A 25,990-nucleotide genomic window follows, 5' to 3' on the forward strand; every position below is an offset into this window, starting at 1 on the left:
CTGAGGACGTAGCTACAGGTCACTTATAATCATTCCAACTTGTTTTGCTCAAATCCATCACTTACCAGAAGGATTGTTTTATGTTGTTAGTTTGCCTCAAACTTGATATGGGCTTGTTTAGACTGTTGCTATGGAAATTACATGTTCACTTCTGTTGTGTTGACAGTGCAGCAAGTGTTTTCCCACTAAAGCCTGCACTCACAGTGCTACTCAGAAACAAACACTTAAAGACCAGATACATTAGAGATGACGAAAATGCAAAAACAGAATCTCACAGAATCAGTTTTAATGAACAACATTGTCAAGATCTAATTTATTACTTTTGTATCACAGCTTCAGCATATAGCCCTCACTATAGATACAATTCATACATCAAGATAATGACTGACACGGTTAAATTGTGGTTTTCACAATTGAACAAATAGTGCAATCAATGGCCATGGCTGCATAGAAACATGAGGTAATCAAGCAGCTATTAAAGCAGCTATAACATAGCTCAGTTAGTTCAGCCTCAGTTACTAAAATTAGCTCCAGGTAAAACATGCTTGCTATAGACTAACCATTTCGTCATAAAATATATCTAATTAAAAGTGCAACATTCACTATGTTTATTGAGCTCTGGTACGGTTGCCAGTACTTAGTTAGTTACTAAGGAGAAACGTTTCAGATGGCTCTACCCAAACATGACAACCGGATAGAGGCGGGCGACTGGGGCCGCAGTAGAACTCAAAGGGCACCTCTAAGCAGTGCTCTGCCATGCCAGGCAACGCTTGGGCATCATTCTGGCACCTGGCAACATTTGCAGATAGATTAGGCATGATAGTAGTCTGCTTTAAAGCTCATCATCAGTATCTGCTAATCAGGGGCTCGCTTAATGCGCTGCATTCATTACAGTCAGACAGACATAGTAAATTAATGATCTGTCTCTGTCTCACCCGCCCGCTAATTAATGTGACTCTCTCCGGCTGGCACTGTTAAAGTCGAGTGCTTTTCGCAACACAGACTTCACAGAACACACTGTGAAGTCTGAGCCCCCATCATGCCTGTGGTCTCTCTCCATGTCTCTAATAGACGCATAGTAAACAATGGCGTTAATTTTTCTAATCCTGATGTGCCTGAGAAATGATGATCTGCTGCATTTACTAGCTAAGCCTCTCTGAGACAATGGTGGGTGCACAAACCAACCTCAACATGACTGCCACCTCATTTAAGACAAGAGAAATCACGGAGATAAAGATTCCGCCCCTAACTGAACCACGCTGTTACCTTCTCTTTCTGGTGAATCCTGCTGCAAATTAGCATGTCTTGTCAGTAATGTTCAGCAACATTGTTTAGTTAAAGCAATGGATGGAGCTATGTTGTAGCAGCAGTGATCCTAATAAACCCTCCTCTCAGTCTCTCTCTAGATGGTTCTTGTGGAGGTGGTGTTCATGGGGATGTCCTTGCTGCTCTTCCCTTGGCGCTGTGTCAGCTTAACTACATCAACATTAACATTCTCTTGGTTCTTGCGGAAGCAGTAAACCCCGTAGAGGCGGAACTTCAAGTCGGGGAAGCCCAGGTGGCGGACCCCCGGTTGGGGCCCTCCGCAGCGGGTGCGTGGGTTGACGATGGGGTAGCGGATACTAGCGTCCTCCAGCCAGCCGGCCTCACAGCGATCCAGCAGCTGGATCTTCCAGGCAGCATAGAGCTGACCCACCTTGGCCACCATTGAGCTGTCACGCAGGCACGCTTTCACTGCCTCAGCATAGTTAACCTTCTTAAAACGCTTCAGGAAATACACCTTACCTGGAGGAGAGAGGAGAGGGGATGGGAGAGAGGAGAGAGAGAGAGAGAGAGACAGAGGAAAGTGTGTGTGTGAGAGAGTGAGTGAGAAAGAGACAAAGATAAAGAGAGAAACAGACAGAGGGAGCCAGAACAGACAAGGAGAGAAATTGCCAGGGGTGTGAGACAGAGAAAGAAAGACAGAGAACCACATGAGACAGCAGCAGATTCCCGAGGGGAGAGATCCTGAGTTCTTATGGTCGAGACCAGTCTGATACCTCGCCTGCAGAATGTGTTCCCAATCTCTAATCAACCAAACATCCGTCTGGGCAGCTGCTCAAAATCGAAAAGCAATACAGCATCGGTGGACAGTAAATACTTCAATTTCTACTTTCATCTTGCACTCGGAAGACTTCTCACCTACCAGAATTTACAGAATTGGAATCATGATTGCAGAAAGTATTTGAGCTAAAATGAAGCTGAGTTAAGTTTTTACAGAGAAATAAAAATGCAACCCTAGAAAACACAGGGTAGTTTTCTTCCACAGAATGTCTGCCAGCAGCCTTATGGCTGCCAGCAGCTGCCAGCAGCTATCGATTTTGCGTTTGTTTATGTGGCTGATGCCTGTTAGGGAGGAATATTGTCTCATATTTCCCCAAAGGCTACTGTGTTAATATCTTCCAGCTGGTCAGTGCAACAGTATCCCCTACCATTACTCCTGAAGATAGCCCACATCTCAGGCCAGACTGTCTGTTGACTGTAATTAACTCAATGCAATGAAGAGACTGCTAGGTCTCCACTATGAAGTACCAGGTTAATGTTCCACTATGGCTACTGTGTACTTTATCTTCTCTAGTTCAGATTTGTTTTAATTTGATTTATTTAACCTTTATTTAACTAGGCAGATGCTCAGATATTGTTGACATAATGACTTACTTTAATGTTCACAGGAAGAAAATCATTACTTTTATTCAGTCTCAGGAGAAGTAAAAAAATTGAAAATCTATTTTGTTTCGGAATGCATCCAATGCTGTTATTTCTTTGCCGACTGAGTCACAATCTTACCGTAGCACTCAACGGCTGTACCCATAAATCAAGATTCTCCAAATTGAATGTTTCAATTCCCTGGCAGCAGATGGATAATTCTGTCATGACGAGTTCTTGTACAGTAGAGCATCAGTGTAGCAGCAGTGCTCCCAAATTTGTTTTGAGCCCTAGAACCAGGCTTCTCCCCCTGCCACGGCTGTGTGGAAGTGTTGATGGAAATCAAAGGAGAGGAGATAAAAACACAGCTAGAAGACCCTGTGGCCCTTTTAAGAGGGCGGAATCAACACAAGGTTAGGGGATCACAGGCAGAGATCAGAGACAGGCTCCTATCGCTGCTGTGGACTCCGGCTGCATCTCAATACACCTTGCCTCATCTCCTTCCCTTCGTCTGCACAGATCTGAAAACACTGTATAGTCAGAGCAGAGGCAATACGGTGGAAAGATATCTGGGGAATCTACCCGTCACCAATCAATGTTCATATATCTCATCTGCTCAAGAAAGGTAAGCATGGAAAGGACCCCACACACACCACACACTCACCATTGAGGTTGGAGGTGAAACAGAAGGCATCGTAGCGCTCATCCTCTTTGTGTCTGTAGCCGTAGTTGCGTACCCCTGCAGGGGTGTCCTTGCGGCCACACTGGTCCCGGGGGTGGGAGATGGGGTACTGGACAGAGCCGTCCTCCAGCCAGCCTGCGTTGCACCAGTCCAGGCCCTCTAGCCAGGCCTTGTGGAGCTGGGCATGGGAGGCCAGGATGGCATCCTGCTCCTTACACACATCCTCAGCCTGGTGGTAGTTGAGCTTGTAGCGCCCCACCCGTGGGTAGTAGGGGAACACCACACCTGGAGGAAAGAGCGAGAGAGAGAGATACTGAACTATGAGGACACGTTACTAATGTTGTGAAAGCTGAGAAACACTAACTCCATTCTGCCTGTTACATTTTCAAATACTTCATTTCTGTCCTCATTTGACTGAGGTCTTACACCACACATAACCCATCTAACCGCTACAGAGGGCAGTGAGTACAGCCCAATACATCACTGGGGCCGAGCTCCCTGTCATCCAGGACATCTATACCAGGCAGTGTCAGAGGAAGGCCCTGCAAAATTGTGAAAGACTGTGGCTACCCAAGGCATAGACTGTTATCTCTGCTACCACATGGCAAGCGGTATCGATGCACCAAGTCTGGAACCAACAGGACCCTGAACAAATAAAATAAAATACATTTTTATTTGTCACATGCGCTGAATACAACAGGTACAACCTTACAGTGAAATGCTTACATACAAGCCCTTAACCAACAATGCTTTAAGAAGTTATGAAAAAAAAAATGTAAGTAAAAAATAGAAAATTTAATTAACAAATAATTAAAGAGCAGCAGTAAAATAACAAGCAAGGCTATATACAGGGGGTAACGGTACTGAGTCGATGTGTGGGGGCACCAGTTAGTTGAGGTAATTGAGGTAATATGTACATGTAGGTAGAGTTAAAGTGACTATGCATAGATTATAAACAGAGAGTAGCAGCAGCGTAAAAGGGGATCTGGGTAGCCCTTTGATTAGCTGTTCATGGGGTCTTATGGCTTGGGGGTAGAAGCTGTTTAGAAGCCTCTTGCACCTAGACCTGGCACACCGGTACCGCTTACCGTGCAGTAGTAGAGAGAACAGTCTATGACTAGGGTGGCTGGAGTCTTTGACAATTTGTAGGGCCTTCCTCTGACATCGCCTGATATAGAGGTCCTGGATGGCAGGAAGCTTGGCCCCAGTGATGTACTGGGCCGTAGGCACTACCCTCTGTAGTGCCTTGCGGTCAGAGGCCGAGCAGTTGCCATACCAGGCAGTGATGCAACCAGTCAGGATGCTCTCGATGGTGCAGCTGTAGAACCTTTTGAAGATCTGAGGACCCATGCCAAATCCTTTCAGTCTCCTGAGGGGGAATAGGCTTTGTCGTGCCCTCTTTACGACCCTCTTGGTGTGTTTGGACCATGATCATTTGTTGGTGATGTGGACACCAAGGAACTTGAAGCTCTCAACCTGTTCCACTACAGCCCTGTCGAAGAGAATGGGGGCGTGTTCTCCTGTAGTCCACAATCATCTCCTTTGTCTTGATCACGGTGAGGGAGAGGTTGTTGTCCTGGCACTACCCGGCCAGGTCTCTGACCTCCTCCCTATAGGCTGACTCATCGTTGTCATCGGCAAACTTGATGATGATGTTGGAGTCGTGCCTGGCCGTGCAGTCATGAGTGAACAGGGAGAACAGGAGGGGACTGAGCACTCACCACTGAGGGGCCCCCGTGTTGAGTATCAGCGTGGCGGCTGTGTTGTTCCCTACCATTACCACCTGGGGGTGGCCGGTCAGGAAGTCCAGGATCCAGTTGCAGAGGGAGGTGTTTAGTCCCAGGGTCCTTAGCTTAGTGATGAGCTTTGAGGGCACTATGGTGTTGAACGCTGAACTGGTCAATGAATGGCATTCTCACATAGGTGTTCCTTTTGTCCAGGTGGGAAAGGGCAGTGTTGAGTGCAATAGAGATTGCATCATCTGTGGATCTGTTTGGACATTATTCAAGGGTTTCCGGGATAATGGTGATGATGTGAGCCATGACCAGCCTTTCAAAGCATTTCATGGCTACAGACGTGAGTGCTACGGGTCGGTAGTCATTTAGGCAGGTTACCTTAGTGTTCTTGGGCACATGGACTATGGTGGTCTGCTTGAAACATGTTGGTATTACAGACTCAGTCAGGGACAGGTTGTCAGTGAAGAGACTTGCCAGTTGGTCAGCGCCTGCTCGGAGTACACGTCCTGGTTATCCGTCTGGCCCTGCGGCCTTGTGAATGTTAACCTGTTTAAAGGTCTTACTCACATCGGCTATGGAGAGCGTGATCACACAGTCGTCCGGAGCGGCTGGTGCTCTCATGCATGTTTCTGTTTTACTTGCCTCGAAGCGAGCATAGAAGTAATTTAGCTCATCTGGTAGGTTCGTGTCACTGGGCAGGCGTTGGCTGTGCTTCCCTTTGTAGTCTGTAATAGTTTGCAAGCCCTGCCACATCCGACGAGCGTCAGAGCCGGTGTAGTACGATTCAATCTTAGTCTTGTATTGATGCTTTGCCTGTTTGATGGTTCGTCGGAGGGCATAGCGGGATTTCCTATAGACTTCCGGGTTAGAGTCCCGCTCCTTGAAAGCGGCAACTCTACCCTTTAGCTCAGTGCGGATGTTGCCTGTCATCCATGGCTTCTGGTTTGGGTATGTACGTACGGTCACTGTGGGGACGGCGTCATCGATGCACTTATTGATGAAGTCAGTGACTGATGTGGTGTACTCCTCAATGTCATCAGAAGAATCCCAGAACATATTCCAGTCTGTGCTAGCAAAACAGTCCTGTAGCTTAGCATCTGCTTCATCTGACCACTTTCTTATTGACCGAGTCACTGGTGCTTCCTGCTTTAGTTTTTGCTTGTAATCAGGAATCAGGAGGATAGAATTATGGTCAGATTTGCCAAATAGAGGGCGAGGGAGAGCTTTGTATGCGTCTCTGTGTGTGGAGTAAAGGTGGTCAATCCCTCTGATTGCATATTTAACATGCTGATAGAAATGAGGTAAAACTGATTTGAGTTTCCCTGCATTAAAGTCCCCGGCCACTAGAAGCTCCACCTCTGGATGAGCATTTTCCTGTTTGCTTATGGCTGTATACAGCTTATTGAGTGCGGTCTTAGTGCCAGCCTCGGTCTGCAGGGGTAAACAGACAGCTGTGACGTTCGTCGTTAAAGGTAGACCAAGGCGCAGCATGAGTTGGGTTCATCAAATTTTATTTTAAAGGTGAACCAGCAAAAAACAATAAACAACACAACGAACGAAAAGCTTTGTAGTGCAAAAATACATGCAACCAAACAAAGACAAGATCCCACAACTGACTGTGGGAAAAAGGGCTGCCTAAGTATGATTCCCAATCAGAGACAACGATAGACAGCTGCCTCTGATTGGAAACCATACTAGGCCAATCAAAGGAAAAACCAACATAGAATTACAATACATAGAATGCCCACCCCATGTCACACCCTGAACTAACCAAACAGAGAAAAATGGCTCTCTCAGGTCAGGGCGTGACAACAGCTATGAAAAATATAGATGTAAACTCTCTTGGTAAATTGTGTGGTCTACAGCTTATCATTAGATACTCTACCTCAGGCGAGCAAAACCTCGAGACTTCCTTAGATTTCGTGCACCAGCTGTTGTTTACAAATATGCATAGGCCGCCTCCCATTGTCTTACCAGAGGCCGCTGTTCTATCCTGCCGAAAAAGCTTAAAACTCACACACGCTGCTGCTACCGTTTATTATTTATCCTGTTGCCTAGTCCCTTTATCCCTACCTATATGTACATGTCAACCTCAATTACCTCGTACCCCTGCACATCGCCTCGGTACTGGTACCCCGTGTATATAGCCAAATGATCATTACTCGTTGTGTATGTATTCCTTATGTTATAATTTTTTTCTCTGCATTGTTGGGAAGGGCCCATATGTAAGCATTTCACTGTTAGTCTACACCTGTTGTTTACGAAGCATATGACAAATAAAATGTGATTTGACATGAACCCTTCAACCTTAACCCCTGACCTTCAAGATCCAGGTTGACAAATCCCGTATCGTCCTCCATGTCGTTGGTGACCTCGCACTCGTAGCGTCCATAGTCCTCCAAAGTGACGTTGTGGATGATGACAGATGCGTCCCCCGGTCCGTTCTGCTCTAGGGACACACGACCCCGGTACAACCCGAACACCCTCTGCTGGAGGCCCAACGCCACAAACACGTCCTCAAACACCAGTGCATCCGTCACCTTGGTCCACTTGATGCGGATGCGGTTGGGGTCGGAGCTCTCGGGTTCGTGGTGGTAGCGGCAGGGCAGGGTGATGGAGCCTCCCCGATGGGTGATCACTTTACCAGGGGCGGTCTGAACGATCACTGCCCCAGTGTCATCCTCTGGACACAGAGAGGGACAGTAAAGGAAGAAGAATGGTCAGGAGAGGTAAGGTTGGGAGGACTTATGTTTATCAATGATCTGATCCCGCAAGGGGGTCCAGTCCGGCCTGCAGGTGGTTTGAGTAAAACATAATCATAATAATTATTAAATGTTTTGTATTTTTTGGCAGGGAAAAAAACTCAATATACTTTAAAATGACTAAAACCAAATTGAAACTCTGTAGAAATTATAATGGACCTACATTCACACAGTTTTTTGACTGTGTCCAGCTCGCTAATAATCACATAAATGAAAGCTAGGCAGTCAGGGAGCACTGACAATTCCCTAAAAGATGGATAGAGGACATTTTTTGCACATTTTAACGGCAAGGAAAAATAAAATTCAGTGCCTCATTGAAGACCGAATATGACACCCTTGAGCTGACCTGTACCTGTACTTTACCTACAGTGCATTCGGAAAGTATTCAGACCCCTTGACTTTTTCCACATTTTGTTATGTTACAGCCTTATTCTAAAATGGATTAAATACCTTTTCCCCCTCATCAATCTACACACAATACTCCATAATGACAAAACCAAAACAGATTTTTTCAAAATTGTGCAAATTTATAAAAAAAAAAATGAAATACCTTATTTACAAAAGTATTCCGACCCTTTGCTATGACTCGAAATTGAGCTCAGCTGCATCCTGTTTCCATTGATCATCCTTGAGATGTTCCTACAACTTGATTGGAGTCCATCTGTGAAAAATTCAATTGATTGGACATGATTTAGAAAGGCACACAACTGTCTATATAAGTGCATGTCAGAGCAAAAACCAAGCCATGAGGTCGAAGGAATTGTCCGTAGAGCTCCACGACAGGATTGTGCTGATGCACAGATCTGGGGTAGGGTGCCAAAAATGTCTGCAGTATTGAAGGTCCGCAAGAACAAAGTGGCCTCCATCATTCTTAAATGGAAGAAGTTTGGAACCACCAAGACTCTTCCTAGAGCTGGCCGCCCAGCCAAACTAAGCAATCGGGGAAGAAGGGCCTTGGTCAGGGAGGTGACCAAGAATCCGATGGTCACTCTATCAGAGCTCCAGAGTTCCTCTGCAGCACTCCACCAATCATGCCTATATGGTAGAGTGGCCAGACGGAAGCTACTCCTCAGTAAAAGACACATGATAGCCCACTTGGAGATTGCCAAAAGACACCTAAAGAACTCTCAGACCATGAGAAACAAGATTCTCTGGTCTGATGAAACAAAAATTGAACTCTTTGGCCTGAATGCCAAGTGTCACGTCTGGAGTAAACCTGGCACCATTCCTACAGTGAATGATGCTGTGGGGATGTTTTTCAGTGGCAGGGACTGGGAGACTAGTCAGGATCAAGGGAAATATGAACGGAGCAAAGTACAGAGAGATCCTTGATGAAGACCTGCTCCAGAGCGCTCAAGACTTCAGACTGGGGTGAAGGTTCACCTTCCAACAGGACAAAGATCCTAGGCACACAGCCAAGACAACACAGGAGTGGCTTCGGGACAAGTCTCTGAATGTCCTTAAGTGTCCCAGCCAGAGCCCAGACTTGAACCCGATCAAACATCTCTGGAGAGGCCTGAAAATAGCTGTGCAGCGACGTTCCCCGTCCAACCTGACAGAGCTTGAGAGGATCTGCAGAGAAGAATGGGAGAAGCTCCCCAAAAACACGTGTGCCAAGCTTGTAGCATCATACCAAAGAAGACTCGAGGCTGTAATCGTTGCCAAAGGTACTTCAACAAATTACTGAGTAAAGGGTCTGAATACTTCCATTTTTTTATTTGTAATACATTTGCAAACATTTCTAAAAACCTGTTTTTGCTTTGTCATTATGGGGTATTGTGTGTAGAGTGATAAAGGTGGATAAAATGATTTCATCCATTTTAGAATAAGGCTGTAACGTAACAAAATCTGGAAAAAGTAAAATGGTCGGAATACTTTCCAAATGCACTGTATATAGGGACTACTGCTACAGTTATGGGAACCACCCAAACTTTAGTTAAAATATCAGGATAGTGAAAGTGTATATAATTAGATAGTATGTGAGCAAGGAAGATCCACAAAGCCTATCTTCTTCTCTCTACAAAGCCTATTGTTTCCCCTGTGGGGGCCAATGGGCTGAGGAGATGTGTCACCTGAGAGACGTGTGTTTCATCATCAAGACCAGACCCCAGCAAGCCTTGTTCTGTGTCACTGGCACTGCCTACTACATCATCGAAGAAAGAACTTCTGAGCTGTGTTCGAATACCCGTACTAACATACTGTATACTACATAATTAATGAGTGTATACGACATACTATATACTATTAGTTCATTTTATTATACTGTAACCGAACTGTATCCTTTCAGTTGAATATACTAGCTCTTTGCCTGTCTACCAGAGGTTGATGCTGTTGCTATGCAACCTCTTGCTAACTAGTTAGCCTAAAACATTACTAGTTAGACATTTTACGACTTCGGTTGTGTTCTTAAATTCAATCTGGAGTGCGCTCATAAATTCAGAGCATTGTCAGATTGTCCGTTTATAAACTCCTCGGGCCGAGGAGTAGGGTTGATTTGAGCGTTCTGGCCTGGCAGTCAAGTACTCAAGCTGACGTTGGCTAGCTTGCTATCTACTTCCAGACACAAATGAAATCACTCGGACCATTTTACTCGCCCTAGCAGAGCTGGTTAGGCAGTTTTCATGTTATCCAGAGCATTGGTGACTGTAACTGTGCTGCTGGAAACAATTTAATTATGCTTTTTTGAAGACGTTTACTGACACCGGCCATATTCAACCGGTGTTGAGCGCTCGTAAATTCATTCTGCGCTCTGGTACACTCAGACGAGAGTGCTCTGAAATCGGAGTAGATAGCCAGAGCGAATTTACGAAAGCACCTGAATGTCCATTGAGAATGATGACTATACCATTTAGGTAAGCTAAGAATGACGGGAATAATAAAGTAAATAAAAGTTGGGTAGTTAGTTAGATATCCTATAGTTAATATACTGGCAAGTTTGATGTATAAATAGCCAACTAACGTTAGGTAGCTAGCTAACATACCAGTACATACTGCTGTAATGATATGCTATGTGATTCGTAAGGACAGCGTATCTAACAAATCGCCAGCCAACATAACGTGTAAGGTAACTTATTTGAAAAGTCATTATTTTATTACATTGCTCAACATTTGCCATAATTAGTTAAAGCAATGAATTTGTATCCGCCCTCGTTGGACTTCGGCTGCATATTTTCCTCCATTTTCATCAAATCTGAAAACGAGGTGAAGCCGCACCCATTTGCAGAAGAATTGCATTATGGGCCCTAAAGTACGGAAACAGGTGTCCTCTGTGTGTATACTTCATATTTTTGCGAATTTAATTCGACATCCGGGAACTTTTGGCATACTAACTATATCCATACGATGACCAATAAGCATACTACATACTCAATTCACATCACAAATAGTACGGTTAGTGTGGTTAGTATGAGTATTCGAACACAGCTCTTGTTTTGTTAGGCCAGTTGAATCCCCAAGGCCTGGGCTGTGTTTCATTACAGAGAGTTGTACCCACCCCACCCCTACACCCGTATTCACTCACTCCACTTCACAAATCTATTAGGACTGGAAATCAATATGACGTGTAGGTGGAGCTATAACTTACACCTACCCAGTTGTTTCAGATTTGTGAGGCAGTGAACAAGAGCAGAGAGTAGGAGATAACTTTTTGGAATTAAATGTAGCCCTGGTTTGCATCATTGACAGCCATGCTGTCTCCTAGGCTTTGTGTGAGTGCTCTTCTCTCAGTGTTACTGAGCAACACAGCAGACTGATTATTTTTCTAAGAGTCCGCTTATTGTGAGCACATCACAAGGCCTACAATTAGCCATGACCGCTGGTTATTATGACTGTGGGCTGGGAACTCTGCACTCTGAAATGTTTGTTACCGACCGCTGAACTTTGAGACCTGTTTACAGAATACATCCAAACATGTGAGGAGAGATGTATCAATAGCCTATTGTATGTAACATAATAATAACATTGTAATAGTATGAGTTTGCACGAGAGTTATCTTCACAGTTTAATCGCTGGTGTTCCACCTCTGCAGTTATGACTTTCCAAGGGCTGTGTGATCTGATTATGCTACAGCAATTTAAGGACACAATCCCTGATCATATAGCCACATACATTAACGAGCGAAAGGTAAAGACTGTTGCTGAAGCTGCGGTTTTGTTGGACGATATGTTTTGACTCACAAAAGTGCCTTTGCAGAGCCCCGTATTTGGAGTGAGTGGGGGCGTTCGGAGCGATTTGGGCCTCGCTCACCAAGATACTTTGGTTCACGGGCAGAGTTTCATTCAACAAGGGTTGAGCCTGACTCCCATGGTAAAGCTGACTTTGGTCAAGAGTATCACTACTGTCAAGGTTCGGGTCATTGGAAAAACTAATGTCCGGTTCTCATGGCTAGGGGTAAATTCAGTATGTGTGCTTATGTTAAATCTAACCCTACGGCGTTAGCTGTGCCTGTTCCACATCAGTTCACTCCTGACACATTGTCTCATGCCCAGGGGCATGTGAAAGTCCATATTGACCCAGACTATTTACTTTTCATTACGGAGGGTTTTGTGTCTATGTTAGGAAGTAAGGACCTAGTGCCAGTGAAGATCCTCAGAGACACAGGTGCCTCTGAATCGTTTGTGTTGGAGTCTGTGTTACCCTTCTCTGCTGAGACTGATTCGGGGAGTAGTGTTCTAACTAGGGGAATAGGTTTGAACACTGTCAGTTCCATTGCATAAACTGATGTTGGATTGTGGACTGGTGAAAGGTGAGGTTGTTGTGGGGGTGCGTCCTTCGTTGCCTATTGAGGGTATCGACGTTATCCTTGGGAATAACTTGGCTGGTGAGCGTGTATGGCCTGTCGTGTTTCCATCTCTAGTGGTTTCCACTAAGCCGTCATTTGTAGGGATTCCTGATGAGAGTCTGCAGAGTTTCCCAGAGGTGTTCTCTGCGTGTGCAGTGACGCGTTCTATGAGCCGTGGCGACCTGGTCACTGCGCCGGCTAACGAGAATGCCAGAAAGAAATCTGTCACTACTTTCCCTGTTATCCCGTTATCTGTACCCCGCTCCGATCTAATCAAGGCGCAACGGGCTGACCCCATATTAGAAGAGTTGCGTGACCAAATTGTACCTGTGAAGAGTTGGGAGATGTCATCCATGGCTATTTTCTCCAAGAGGATGTCCTGATGAGAAAGTGGGTGTCTCATGGTAGTTTTCTGGGGGAGGCGATTAGTCAGGTTGTGGTACCAGTTAAGCTTTGTGAGTTGGTTTTGACAACTTCCCACAATGACGTTGCTGGACATATGGGTGTGAGGAAAACCTACAATCGCATATTAAGACATTTCTTTTGGCCTAGGTTAAAGAGGGATGTTTCTGAATTCATCAAAACTTGTCACACCTGTCAATTAACTGGTAAACCTTATCAAGCTATTAAGCCGGTACCACTGTTTCCTATTCCTGTACTCAGCCAACCTTTTGAGTATTTGATTATTGACTGTGTTGGTCCTCTGCCTCATTCTAATAAGGGTAGTAATTACCTGTTCACTGTGATGCGTCAGACCACTAGGTTTCCTGCTGTCTATCCTCTCCGGTCTATCACGACTAAGTCTGTGCTAAAAGCTTTGACTCAGTTTTTCTCACTGTTTGGAATCCCTAAGGTCATTCAGAGTGATCAAGGATCTAATTTCACCTCTAATCTGTTTGGTCAGGTTCTCCAACAGCTCCATATTAAACACAGTTTGTCTAGCGCCTATCACACGCAAAGTCAAGGAGCACTGGAACATTTCCATCAAACACTTAAGTCTTGTTGAGAGCTCATTGTACTGAGATGGATAAGGATTGGCAGGAGGGGTTGCCTTGGTTACTGTTAGTCGCTAGGGAGGTTTCACAGGAGAGCACGGGTTTCAGTCCTATTGACCTTGTGTTTGGACATAGGGTGTGTTCTCCAGGATGACTGGAAGTCTCCCGGGCCCCCTCAGTCCCTGTTAACTTACGTGTGATTTCCGGCGACGCCTGTACGCCGCTGGTGAAATGCTAAAGAGAAGCTATCATCTTCACAGGAGAGGATGAAGGGCATATTTGATCGGCGAACTGAGCCTCGTCACTTTAATCCAGGTGACCATGTTCTTGCTCTGCTGCCAATTGTTGGTTCTCCTTTTCAAGCCAAGTTTCAAGGTCCATATACGGTTGTGCGCCAGTACACTGAGCAAAACTATCTAGTTGCCTCTCCAGAACAGAGAAAAGCACACCAACTGTGCCATGTAAATTTGTTAAAACCCTATTATGCACGTTCCTCTGAGGCTGAACAGTGGGAGTCTACCGTGTACGGTAAACCTGTTCTTTTGGCCGATAGCGTTATTCCCTGGGTTCTTGTCATACTAGGTCCGTGCATGAGGAGGAAGATGTTCCTGGTCCCGACGATTGCATACTGCAGGGTAGATTGAAAAATTCAGAGACACTGGATATTTTAGACAGCCTTCTCGCTCATCTACCTGTTGATGGGCGGAAAGAGATGGTTGGTCTGATTCGGAGATTTCCAGGTTTGTTTTCTGAGACACCTACACGTACAAACTCAATAGAACGATATTGACATTGGAGATGCTGACCCCATTCGTCAGCGGTTCTATATAGTTTCTTCAGAGAAAAGGAACTGCGTTGTCTGGATGCTGAGGTCAGGTACATGCTGGAGAGTAAGAGTCAATCACGACCTTCCGGAGACACCTGAAACCCCACCTCTTTAAGGAATACCTGGGATAGGATTAAGTAATCCTTCTAAACCCCCCCCACCCTCCCCCCCCAAAAAGATATAGATGTACTATTGTAAAGTGGTTGTTCCACTAGATATCATAAGGTGAATGCACCAATTTGTAAGTCGCTCTTGATAAGAGCGTCTGCTAAATGACGTAAATGTAAATGTAATAGCAGAGCCTTCTTTCTCCATTTGGGCTTCTCCCTGTATCTTGGTCAGTAAACCGGATGGGACAAACAGATGTTGTACGGACTACCGTAAGGTAAACAGTGTCACTAAGCCAGATTCATGTCCTCTTCCTCGGATGGAGGACTGCGTTGATCAAGAAGGAGCAGCTAAGTTTGTGAGCAAATTTGACCTGTTAAAGGGCTATTGGCAGGTGCCACTGATGAGTAGGGCATGTGAAATCTCTGCCTTTATTACACCCTCTGGTCTGTACTCGTATTCAGTTATGAGTTTCGGCCTGCGTAATGCACCTGCCACTTTTCAGCGACTTATGAACAGGGTTGTCTCCGGTCTGTCCGGGTGCGGCCAAGCATTCCATATGAATGTGCGGCACATCCAAGGGACTGATAATGTCATTGCTGACGTGCTCTCTCGTGCGCCCTGTTCCTGAATGTCCACGTGACTGACCACTGTTATTTTGTGTTTGGTATTGTCCTGTTCTGTCGCTCCTGTCTGTTCCCTTCCGGTCTCGTTTTCTTCTTTCCTCTTAAAGGTTGCTTCCTGTCCGCAAAGGTTGCTGAGGTCTGGGGAGGACGAGGTTGGCTGGGGCAAGTGGACGCAGAGGCTGGGTCAATTTGTTTGTGTGACTGGTATGGTGTTCCGGGGTCCTTGTTGGTCTGGTCCCCGGTTTTATGGGGCGGGTGGGGGGGTGTGACGACCCTCCCACTCTGTCTGCCGAATTCTTTCTCTTTGCTCTTGTTATCCTCAATAGGATGTCGGTGGGCGAAGCCTGGAGGATCGTCAGCGAAATGGGACACACCTGGGCTCGGGTGTGTCCCATTCATTGAGGAGACTCTCTCCATGCAGACACTGATAGATTTTGGGTTGTGGCTGTTTTTGTTTGTTTGTGTTGGCACCTTTCAACACCCCTCATTATCACATTTATGCACGCAACCACTCACTTATACTACTGATTACTGAATACACACACCATTGTTAATTGTATTTAGTTTATTTTAGTTAATAAATATATTTTGTTATTCCTTAGCTCCACGTTGTCTCCCTTTTTGTTATGAATTTTGAGCCGGTTTGTGACACTGTGTACAGGTACAGTGATCGGTAAGCTGCTCTGAGAGCTTATACTTAAAGTTAGAGAGGGAGATATAAGACTCCAGTTTCAGAGATTTTTGCAATTCGTTCCAGGGGAGAACTGGGGAGAACTGGAAGGAAAGGTGGCCAAAGTAAGCGTCGGCTTTGGGGATCACCAGTACAATATACCTGCTGGAGAGCGTGCTACGGGTGGGTGTTGCTATGGTGACCAGTGAGCTGAGATAAGGCAGGGCTTTACCTAGCAAAGACTTATAGATGATCTGGAGCCAGGGGGTTTGGTGGCGGATATGTAGTGAGGCCAAGCCAACAAGAGCATACAGGTGGCAGTGGTGGGTAGTATATGGGGCTTTGGTGACAAGACAGATGGCACTGTGATAGACTATATCCAGTTTGCTGAGTAGGGAGTTTGTTATTTTGCATTTGCTATTTTGTAAATGACATCGCCGAAGTCAAGGATTGGAAGGATAGTCAGTTTTACAAGGGTATGTTTGGCGGCAAGAGTGAAGGAGGCTTTGTTGCAAAATAGGAAGCCGATTCTAGATTTAATTTTGGAGTGGAGATGCTTAATGTGAATCTGGAAGGAGAGTTTACAGTCTAACCAGACACCTAGGTATTTGTAGTTATATTCTATGTCAGAACCGTCCGGAGTAGTGATGCTAGTCGGACGGGAGGGTGCGGGCAGCAATCGGTTGAAGAGCATGCACTTAGTTTTACTACCATTTAAAAGCAGTTGGAGGCCACGGAAGGAGTGTTGTATGGCGCTGAAGCTCGTTTGGAGGTTTGTTAGCACAGTGTCCAAAGAAGGGCCAGATGTATACAAAATGGTGTCGTCTGCGTAGAGGTGGATCAGAGAATCACCAGCAGCAAGAGCAACATCATTAAAATATACAGAGAAAAGAGTCGGCCCGAGAATTGAACCCTGTGGCACCCCCAGAGACTGCCAGAGGTCCGGACAACAGGCCCTCCGATTTGACACACTGAACTCTATCTGAGAAGTAGTTAGTGAACCAGGCGTGGCAGTCAGTTGAGAAGCCAAAGCTATTGAGTCTGCCAATAAGAATGCGGTGATCGACAGAGTCGAAAGCCTTGGCCACGTCGATGAAGACGGTTGCACAGTACTGTCTTTTATTGATGGCGGTTATGATATCGTTTAGGACCATGAGCGTGGCTGAGGTGCACCCATGACCAGCTCGGAAACCAGACTGCATAGTGGAGAAGGTACGGTGGGATTTGAAATGGTCGGTGATCTGTTTATTAACTTGGCTTTCGAAGATTTTAGAAAGGCAGGGCAGGATGGATATAGGTCTATAACAGTTTGGGTCTGGAGTGTCTCCCCTTTGAAGAGGGGGATGACCGCAGCAGCTTTCCAATCTTTGGGGTTCTCAGACGATACAAAAGAGGTTGAATAGGCAGGTAATGGGGTTGCAACAATTTCAGCGGATAATTTTAGAAAGAGAGGGTCCAGATTGTCTCGCCCAGCTGATTTGTAGGGATCCAGATTTTGCAGCTCTTTCAGAACATCAGCTGTCTGGATTTGAGTGAAGGAGAAGCGGGGGGGTTGGGCAAGTTGCTGGGGGTGCTGAGATGTTGGCCGGGATAGGGGTAGCCAGGTGGAAAGCATGGCCAGCCGTGGAAAAATGCTTATTGAACTTATCGATTATCGTAGATTTATCGGTGGTGACAGTATTTCCTATCCTCTGTGCAGTGGGCAACTGGGAGGAAGTGCTCTTATTCTCCATGGACTTTACAGTGTCCCAAAACTTTTTGGGAATTAGTGCTACAGGAAGAAAATTTCTGTTTGAAAAAGCTAGCCTTAGCTTTCCTAACTGACTTAGTATATTGGTTCCTGACTTCCCTGAAAAGTTGCATATCGCAGGGGCTATTCGATGCTAATGCAGAACGCCACAGGATGTTTTTGTGCTGGTCAAGGGCAGCCAAGTCTGGAGTGAACCAAGGGCTATATCTGTTCTTAGTTCTACATTTTTTGAATGGGGCATGCTTATTTAAGATGGAGAGGAAAGCACCTTTGAAGAGCAACCAGGCATCCTCTACTGACGGGATGAGGTCAATATCCTTCCAGGTTGCCCGGGCCAGGTCGATTAGAAAGGCCTGCTCGCTGAAGTGTTTTAGAGAGCGGTTGACAGTGATGAGGGGTGGTCGTTTGACCGCAGACCCATTACGCACGCAGGCAATGAGGCAGTGATCGCTGAGATCCTGGTTGAAGACAGCAGAGGTGTATTTAGAGGGCAAGTTGGTCAGGATGATATCTAAGAGGGTGCCCATGGTTACGGATTCAGGGTTGTACCTGGTAGGTTCCTTGATAATTTGTGTGAGATTGAGGGCATCTAGCTTAGATTGTAGGACAGCCGGGGTGTTAAGCATGTCCCAGTTTAGGTCACCTAACAGTACGAACTCTGAATATAAATGGGGGGCGATCAATTCACATATGGTGTCCAGGGCACAGCTGGGGGCTGAAGGGGGTCTATAACAAGCGGCAAAAGTGAGAGACTTGTTTCTGGAAAGATGGATTTTTATAGCCTACGTACCTCGGAATGTAGTGAAGCAATATGTGTGGGATGGGGATAGAGACAAAGTCAGAGATCTTACCGAGTACATGAACAACTTTCCTCCTCCCCTTCTCAGCATCGGCAGGGAGGGAGGTCACAGAGAGGACAAAGGTTAGGACCAAGCAGGTCACTGTCCCCAGGAACAGGGGCTGTGAGGAGAGCTGCAAGGGAGGCAGGGAGAGAGAGGGACACATTTGAGTTTGAGTTATGGTGGTGCCCAATGGTGCTGCTAGGCATTCCTAAGGCCTGAAATGGCTAGCCTATATAACATGGAGGATGGACCAACTCCTATCTTGTTAAGGACATGACTAATGAGCAATTCTGCAACTGAACATAATGTGCTATATTACGCAGTGGTAAGAGAGTGCATTGCACCATGTGAAATAGCAATTCTGGAATAGGGCTTATAACGTCACCGGACTTGGCACTAAGTTATAACCCCAGGAGAAAGAGCGAGGTGATGAAGCTGCTCAATTAAGTAATTCAGAAATGTTATTACACAATTAGTTCGACCAATTGGTTTGACCAAGGGGGCATTTAAGTCTGTGTATGTAGGTTAAGGTTGGAATATGGTGAAGTATTAGTTAAACTTCATTGTACTGTAGAACACATACAGTACCAGCCAAAAGTTTGGACACACCTACTCATTCAAGGGTTTTTCTTTATTTTTACTATGTTTTACATTGTAGAACAATAGTAAAGACACCAAAACTATGAAATATTGGAATTATGTAGAAACCAAAAAAGTGTTAAACAACTCAAAATATGTTTTATACTTAGATTCTTCAAAGTAACCCTTTGCCTTCATGACAGCTTTTCACACTCTTGGCATTCTATAAACCAGTTTCACCTGGAATGCTTTCCCAACTGGCTTGAGTTCCCACATATACTGAGCACTTGTTGGCTGCTTTTCCTTCACTCTGTGGTCCAACTCATCCCAAACCATCTCAATTGGGTTGAGGTCAGGTGATTGTGGAGGCCAGGTCATCTGATGCAGCACTCCATCACTCTCGTTCTTGGTCAAATAGCCCTTACACAGCCTGGAGGTGTGTTGGGTCATTGTTCTGTAAAAAAACAAATGATAGTCCCACTAAGTGCATACCAGATGGGATGGCGTATCGCTGCAGAATGCTGTGGTAGCCATGCTGGTTAAGTGTACCTTGAATTCTAAGTAAATCACTGACAGTGTCACCAGCATAGCACCCCCACACCATCACACCTCTTCCTCCATGCTTCACGGTGGGAACCACACATGCGGAGATCATCCATTCACCTACTCTGCGTCTCACAAATTTGGACTCATCAGACCAAAGGACAGGTTTCCACCAGTCTAATGTCCATTGCTTGTGTTTCTTGACCAAAGCAAGTCTCTTCTTCTTCTTGGTGTTCTTTAGTAGTGGTTTCTTTGCAGCAATTCAACTACGAAGGTCTGATTCACGCTGTCTCCTCTGAACAGCAGAAATACCTTCTGGAATGTGAACTTTCATGTGCCTTAATAACAGACTTGTATGTCATCTGTAAATACAAATAAAATTGTTAAATTACGAGCCTAGTTGGTTTAGCCACATAAAAAAAGAGCATCCTCCCCACTAGCCATGATTGGCTGCGACAATGAGTAGGCTGGACATGCCGAGAGATGAGTTCGGATTGGAATTCCATATAGCACGCTTCTGTCTATTTGAGCTGGTGTGTATGTGTAGCTAATCCTGTCTAACACTGCTTTTTTTAAAAGTGCATTGTGTAGTAGAACTGCATAAGTGTTGCTCTCCACTTTCTGGAGGACCACATTTTGAAATCAGAGGAATTAGAGTATGATAGCTAATGAGATGGAGAAAACACCTGTCTGCCAGATTACATCTTCAAACTAAGGGCAACAATGGCATCTGTGACAGGGAGAAGCGTCCATCTATGAGATATACAGGTAAGATAGTCTAGCTAGCTACATTTTCAGATATTACACATTTCTAATTTTGACAGGAAGTTGTCTTCCTTTCAAATTAAAGTGCACTGTTACCTAGCTAGCTAACATTTGCTGGCTGGCTCGCTAGCTAACGTTACATGTATGATCTTATTATTCGTATTTCAGAGCCATTTGCTTTGCTAGTTATAGCCTAATGTTAGCTAGCTAACATTGAACCTGGTTGGTTAGCTACCTTCAGTTTCATGCAGGGTAGTAATGTCATGAGTTGGGCTTATGGTTCATTGCTTAGCTAGCTAGCTAGCTACATGTCTTAACAAAAGACTCCACTATGCAAGTAACAATTTCAATAGAATGTCACTGCGACAACTGTTGATACACGTAGCTGGTAAATTTGCTCTGGCTATCGACTCCGATTTCAGAACACGGGTTAGATAGTCTAGCTAGCTACATTTTCAGATACTACACGTTTCTAATTTTGACAGAAAGTCATTTTCATTTCAAGTTAAAGTGTACTGTTAGCTAGCTAACATTAGCTGGCTGGCTCACTAGCTTACATTATGTGTATCATCTTATTATTCGTATCTCAGAGCCATTTGCTTTGGTAGTTATAGCCTAATGTTAGCTAGCCAACATTGAACCTGGTTGGTTAGCTACCTGCAGATTCATGCAGGGTAGTAACGTTATGAGTTTGGATTATGGTTCATTGTTTAGCGAGCTAGTTAGCTACATGTCTTAACAAAAGACTCCACTATGGAAGTGTCCATTTCAATAGAATGTCACTGCGACAACTGTTGATAGACGTAGCTGGTAAATTCGCTTTGGCTATCTACTCCGATTTCAGAGCACTCTTGTCTGAGTGTGCCAGAGCGCAGAATAACTGACGAATTTACGAACTGTAAACACCCATTGAATATGGCCGGTGTCAGAAAACGTTGGCAAAAAAAGCCTACATTTTTGCCAGCAGCACAGTTGCAGTCAACAACACTCTGGATAACATAAAAACAGCTGAACCAGCTATACTAGGGCGAGTAAAATGGTCAGTGAGCTGTTCTCTCATTTGCGTCTGGAAGTAGATAGCAAGCTAGCCAACGTTAACCAATTAGCATGAGTGCTTGACTGTTGTTGTTAGGACAGAACTCTCGGATAAACCCTTAAAGAGATGGGTGGGGCTAATGCTTAAGAGGGTGTGAACGATGCTGAAAGGGTGTAGACAAAGAAGACCTCTCCAGTAGGTACCAAAACATTCAAAGGCCATTTTCTCAAAAGTGAGGTAACAAGTTTATCAACTTTCAAAGAAGAATTACTTTCCCATTGTCCCTCAAATGCTGTGTATGCAATTTCATTTTGTAGCTCTGTGTCTGCTTTTATCCAATAAACACAAGTTGAAATTTTGCTACATAAGATGGTCGGTCACATTTGGGCAGCAATTTCTGAGGCTGGTAACTCTAATAAACTTATCCTCTGCAGCAGAAGTAACTCTGGGTTTTCCTTTCCTGTGGTGGTCCTCATGAGAGCCAGTTTCATCATAGCGTTTGATGGTTTTCTCGACTGCACTTGAAAAAATTTTCAAAGAAATGTTCATTATTGACTGACCTTCATGTCTTAATTAAAGTAATGATGGACTGTCATTTTTCTTAGCTTATTTGAGCTGTTCTTGCCATAATATGGACTTGGTCTTTTACCGAATAGGGCTATCTTCTGTATACCAACCCTACCTTGTCACAACACTACTGATTGGCTCAAACGCATTAAGAAGGAAAGAAATTCCACAAATTAACTTTTAACAACTTTTAACCTGTTCCTTCAAATTAATTCCAGGTGACTAACTCATGAAGCTGGTTGAGATAATGCCAAGAGTGTGCAAAGCTGTCATCAAGGCAAAGGGTGGCTACTTTGAAGAATTTCAAACATAAAATATATTTTGATTTGTTTAACACGTTTTTGGTTACTACATAATTCCATGTGTGTTTTACGGTGACTGAGTTCATCAGGAAGTGTATAGGAGATGTTGCACCCACTGTGACTATTAAAACCTCCCAAACCAGAAACCGTAGATGGATGGCAGCATTCGCGCAAAACTGAAAGTGTGAACCACCGCATTTAACCATGGCAAGGCGACTGGGAATATGGTCGCATACAAACAGTGTAGGTATTCCCTCCGTAAGGCAATCACACAGGCAAAACGTCAGTACAGAGACAAAGTAGAGTCGCAATTCAACAGCTCAGGCACAATACCTTTTTTGGCAGGGTCTACAGACAATCACGGACTACAAAGGGAAAACCAGCCACGTCGCGGACACCGACGTCTTGCTTCCAGTCAAGCTAAACACATTCTTTGCCTGCTTTGAGGATAACACAGTGCCACCGACGCAGCCCGCTACCAAAGACTGTGGGCTCTCCTTCTCCGTGGCTGACGCGAGTAAGACATTTAAGTGTGTTGACCCTCACAAGGCTGCCGGCCCAGGCGACATCCCTAGCCATGTCCTCTGAGCATGCGCAGACCAGCTGGCTGGAGTGTTTACGGACATATTCAATCTCTTCCTATCCCAGTCTGCTGTCCTCACTTGCTTCTAGATGTCCACCATTGTTCCTGTACCCAAGAAAACAAAGGTTACTGAACTAAATGACTATCGCCCCGTAGCACTCACTTCTGTCATCATGAAGTGCTTTGAGAGGCTAGTTAAGCATCATATCACCTCTACCTTACCTGACACCCTAGACCCACTTCAATTTGCTTACCGCCCCAATAGATCCACAGACGATGCAATCGCCATCGCACTGCATAGTGCCCTATCCCATCTGGATAAGAGGAATACAAATGTAAGAATGCTGTTCATTGACTTTAACTCAGCATTCAACACCATAGTACCCTCCAAGCTCATTATTAAGCTCGGGGCCCTGGGTATGAACCCCGCCCTGTGCAACTAGGTCCTGGACTTCCTGACAGCCACCCCCAGTTGGTGAAGATAGGAAACAACAATTCCACCTCAGGAGGCTGAAGAAATTTGGCTTGGCCCTTAAAACCCTCACAAACTTTTACAGATGCTCAATTGAGAGCATCCTGTCGGGCTGTATCACCGCCTGGTAAAGCAACTGCACCGCCCGCAACCGCAGAGCACCCGATGTCACAGGAAGGCCAAAAAAATCATCAAGGACATCAACCACCCGAACCACGGCCTGTTCTCCCCGCTAGGCGAGGTCAGTACAGGTGCATCGAATCTGGGACCGAGAGACTGAAAAATAGCTTCTCTCTCAAGGTCATCAGACTGTTAAATAGCCATCACTAGCCGGCTTCCACCCGGTTACGCAACCCTGCACCTTAGGCTGCTGCCCTATATACATAGACTTGGAATCACTAGCCACTTTAATAATGGAACACTACTCACTTGCGCTAGGAAGTATTTCACTGAACCCACAATAACATCTGCTAAACATGTGTATGTGACCAATAACATTTGATTTGATTTGAATACAAGCATTTCGCTACATCCACAATAACATCTGCTAAATATGTGTCTGTGACCAATAAAATGTCATTTTATTCATAGTTTTAATGTCTTCACTATTATTATACAATGTAGAAAATAGTCAAAATAAAGAAAAACCCTGGAATGAGTAGGTGTGTCCAAACTTTTGAATGGTACTGTATATGGATACAATGTCATACAGAGCCTCCATATGTTTAGATGTTAAAAAAGTCAACAATAATAGAATTCATGTAATAAAGGGTTGTTATTGCAGCAGAATACATTCCTTTTTAGGCACCTCTGCAATATTATACATTTTAATTCTCTATATAGACTATAACAGGAACATGCAAATATGCTGCTGACCACATTGTGAACAAATAACCCTACATGCGCCACTCCAGTCTCCTTCTCTCCCCCTTTCCTCATCATGCACTGTACTGCAATAGTAGGCTACAGTACTGTAGCAACTCTTCAAGGTTACTGCAGGCTACAGTAATATCCCATGCAGTTATAAAAAAGACCGCATGATGCGCAGACACAGAGCCAACCCATCCACCCACTTACCATTATTATCTCTTCAAGAATACTGTGTCTGTCTGAAGTTATATATGCCGTATGTCGTTTGCTCGAGCTGGGCTTTTAATGATATGGTGCAGTACTTGACTCATCCTCTCTCTCTCTCTGTCCTGCAGTTAGCTTGCCGTCTCCTGCCCTATAGCTGTTTCATTTTGTCAATGCAGGGGAACTGCTGACGCTGGGCAGGACTGGGCTAGTTAGACTGTCCCGCACTTCACTCATTTTAAGTATAATGATGATAATCACTATCAGAGAGCGGCAGAGCAATTCACTGTCCTATCTTACTACAATGTAGGCTGTCATTCAGGGTACAGTCAGGGAACAACAGTGCTACAATGTTGCATTTGCTGTCACATTGGCATGGTAAATTGTGCCAGCAGGTACACAATGTTTCAGAAATGCAGTGATAGTTCCACTCAGTAGCCTAAAACTCATTAAATGTAGCCTAGCAATGTTTTCCAAAAGCAAACATTGTAATTGTAGCTAATGTAATGTTATTAGCTAATTCAACCAGTGTGGATTTGTGTGCATGTAGTTATTATAGACTATAATTTAGTAGGATACCAAATACTGACCACTGGTGGGGACAAAATAACTACGTAGTATATGACCCTAATCTGAGCTAAAGTTGCGAACCGGGGAATTAGCTCAAATGGTAGAGCGCTTGCTTAGCATGCGAGAGGTAGCGGGATCGATGCCCGCATTCTCCAAATCATTTTTCTTCGCCCAAAGAGTCTTCTAGAAAGAAGGGCATAGGCTACTGTTACCATGGTGCTCTTTTCAACTATAAAAGCATTGCTGAGAATGACTACGGCGTTTCTGAAGTCAGGATCACGCCAATATACATTATAGTCTTCCCTGTGGCTCAGTTGGTAGAGCATGGTGTGGGCAACACCAGGGTTGTGGGTTCAATTCCCACGGGGGGCCAGTACAAAAAAAAATGCATGGTATGAAATGTATGTATTCAAGTAAGTCGCTCTGGGTAAGAGCATCTGCTAAATGACTAAAATGTATAGTAGGAATTGATTGTGCAACATTTTATGTCAGGTCTCAGTAGGAGGCCATAAAGAATCCAGTTTACCAGTCAGTGGTGTAGTGCTATTTTTTATGGTGTCTGAACGCAGAAAATGTAAATGATGTCATCACTCAAAGTTTGTACTGACAGATGTAGCCAATTGAATAGCCAGCCCACCATTATATAATATGCATAAAATGCATACTCCTGCAATGTCTGCCTATACCCACACATATTGTCTAAATCAAATATTTTTAATAGCGTCAAACACCATATTGGGCATAGGCTACCTCATTTCAAAGTAGGCCATCATCACTGTCTATAGTGAATGATAATTATTCAAGTTTTACCAGTGAAACGTCCAAACTGCATCTCCATGCCAATCATTTGATTGATATCAATCAGTTTCATGGTAATTTAGATTTTCTTGAATTACTGTTTCCTGAGTTAAGTTGTACTAGAGCAGATGGTGTTAACAAACTATTTGTCACGTCCTGACCAGTAAAAGGGGTTATTTGTCATTGTAGTTTGGTCAGGGCGTGGCAGGGGGTGTTTGTTTTGTGTGTTTCGGTGTTTT

The 25,990-nt window shown here is 44.7% G+C and overlaps 1 protein-coding gene across 1 annotated transcript; it reads right to left on the bottom strand.

Moving 5' to 3' along the window:
• Positions 1–269: 269 nt before the first annotated feature.
• On the bottom strand, positions 270–24,404 carry hpln4 (Hyaluronan and proteoglycan link protein 4). Its single transcript, NM_001140445.1, has 5 exons — positions 24,387–24,404; positions 18,472–18,592; positions 7,424–7,786; positions 3,350–3,652; positions 270–1,785 (listed from the first exon to the last, which is right to left on the bottom strand). The coding sequence occupies exons 1-5, from the start codon at positions 24,387–24,389 to the stop codon at positions 1,403–1,405; spliced, it is 1,173 nt and encodes a 390-aa protein (NP_001133917.1). The 5' UTR covers positions 24,390–24,404; the 3' UTR covers positions 270–1,402.
• Positions 24,405–25,990: the final 1,586 nt, after the last annotated feature.

This window comes from Salmo salar, chromosome ssa16 (genome assembly GCF_905237065.1).
Source record: "Salmo salar chromosome ssa16, Ssal_v3.1, whole genome shotgun sequence".
In the NCBI taxonomy this organism is placed as follows: Eukaryota; Metazoa; Chordata; class Actinopteri; order Salmoniformes; family Salmonidae; genus Salmo; species Salmo salar.

What these genes read in the sequence shown, in the direction of transcription:
- hpln4 (NM_001140445.1), bottom strand. An exon ending in GAAAGTTGTTCATGTACTCG is followed by an intron (nt 7,787 to 18,471) that starts GTAAGATCTCTG and finishes CTCTGTGTCCAG; the next exon opens with AGGATGACACTGGGGCAGTG. An exon ending in TTTCACCTCCAACCTCAATG is followed by an intron (nt 1,786 to 3,349) that starts GTGAGTGTGTGG and finishes TCTCTCCTCCAG; the next exon opens with GTAAGGTGTATTTCCTGAAG.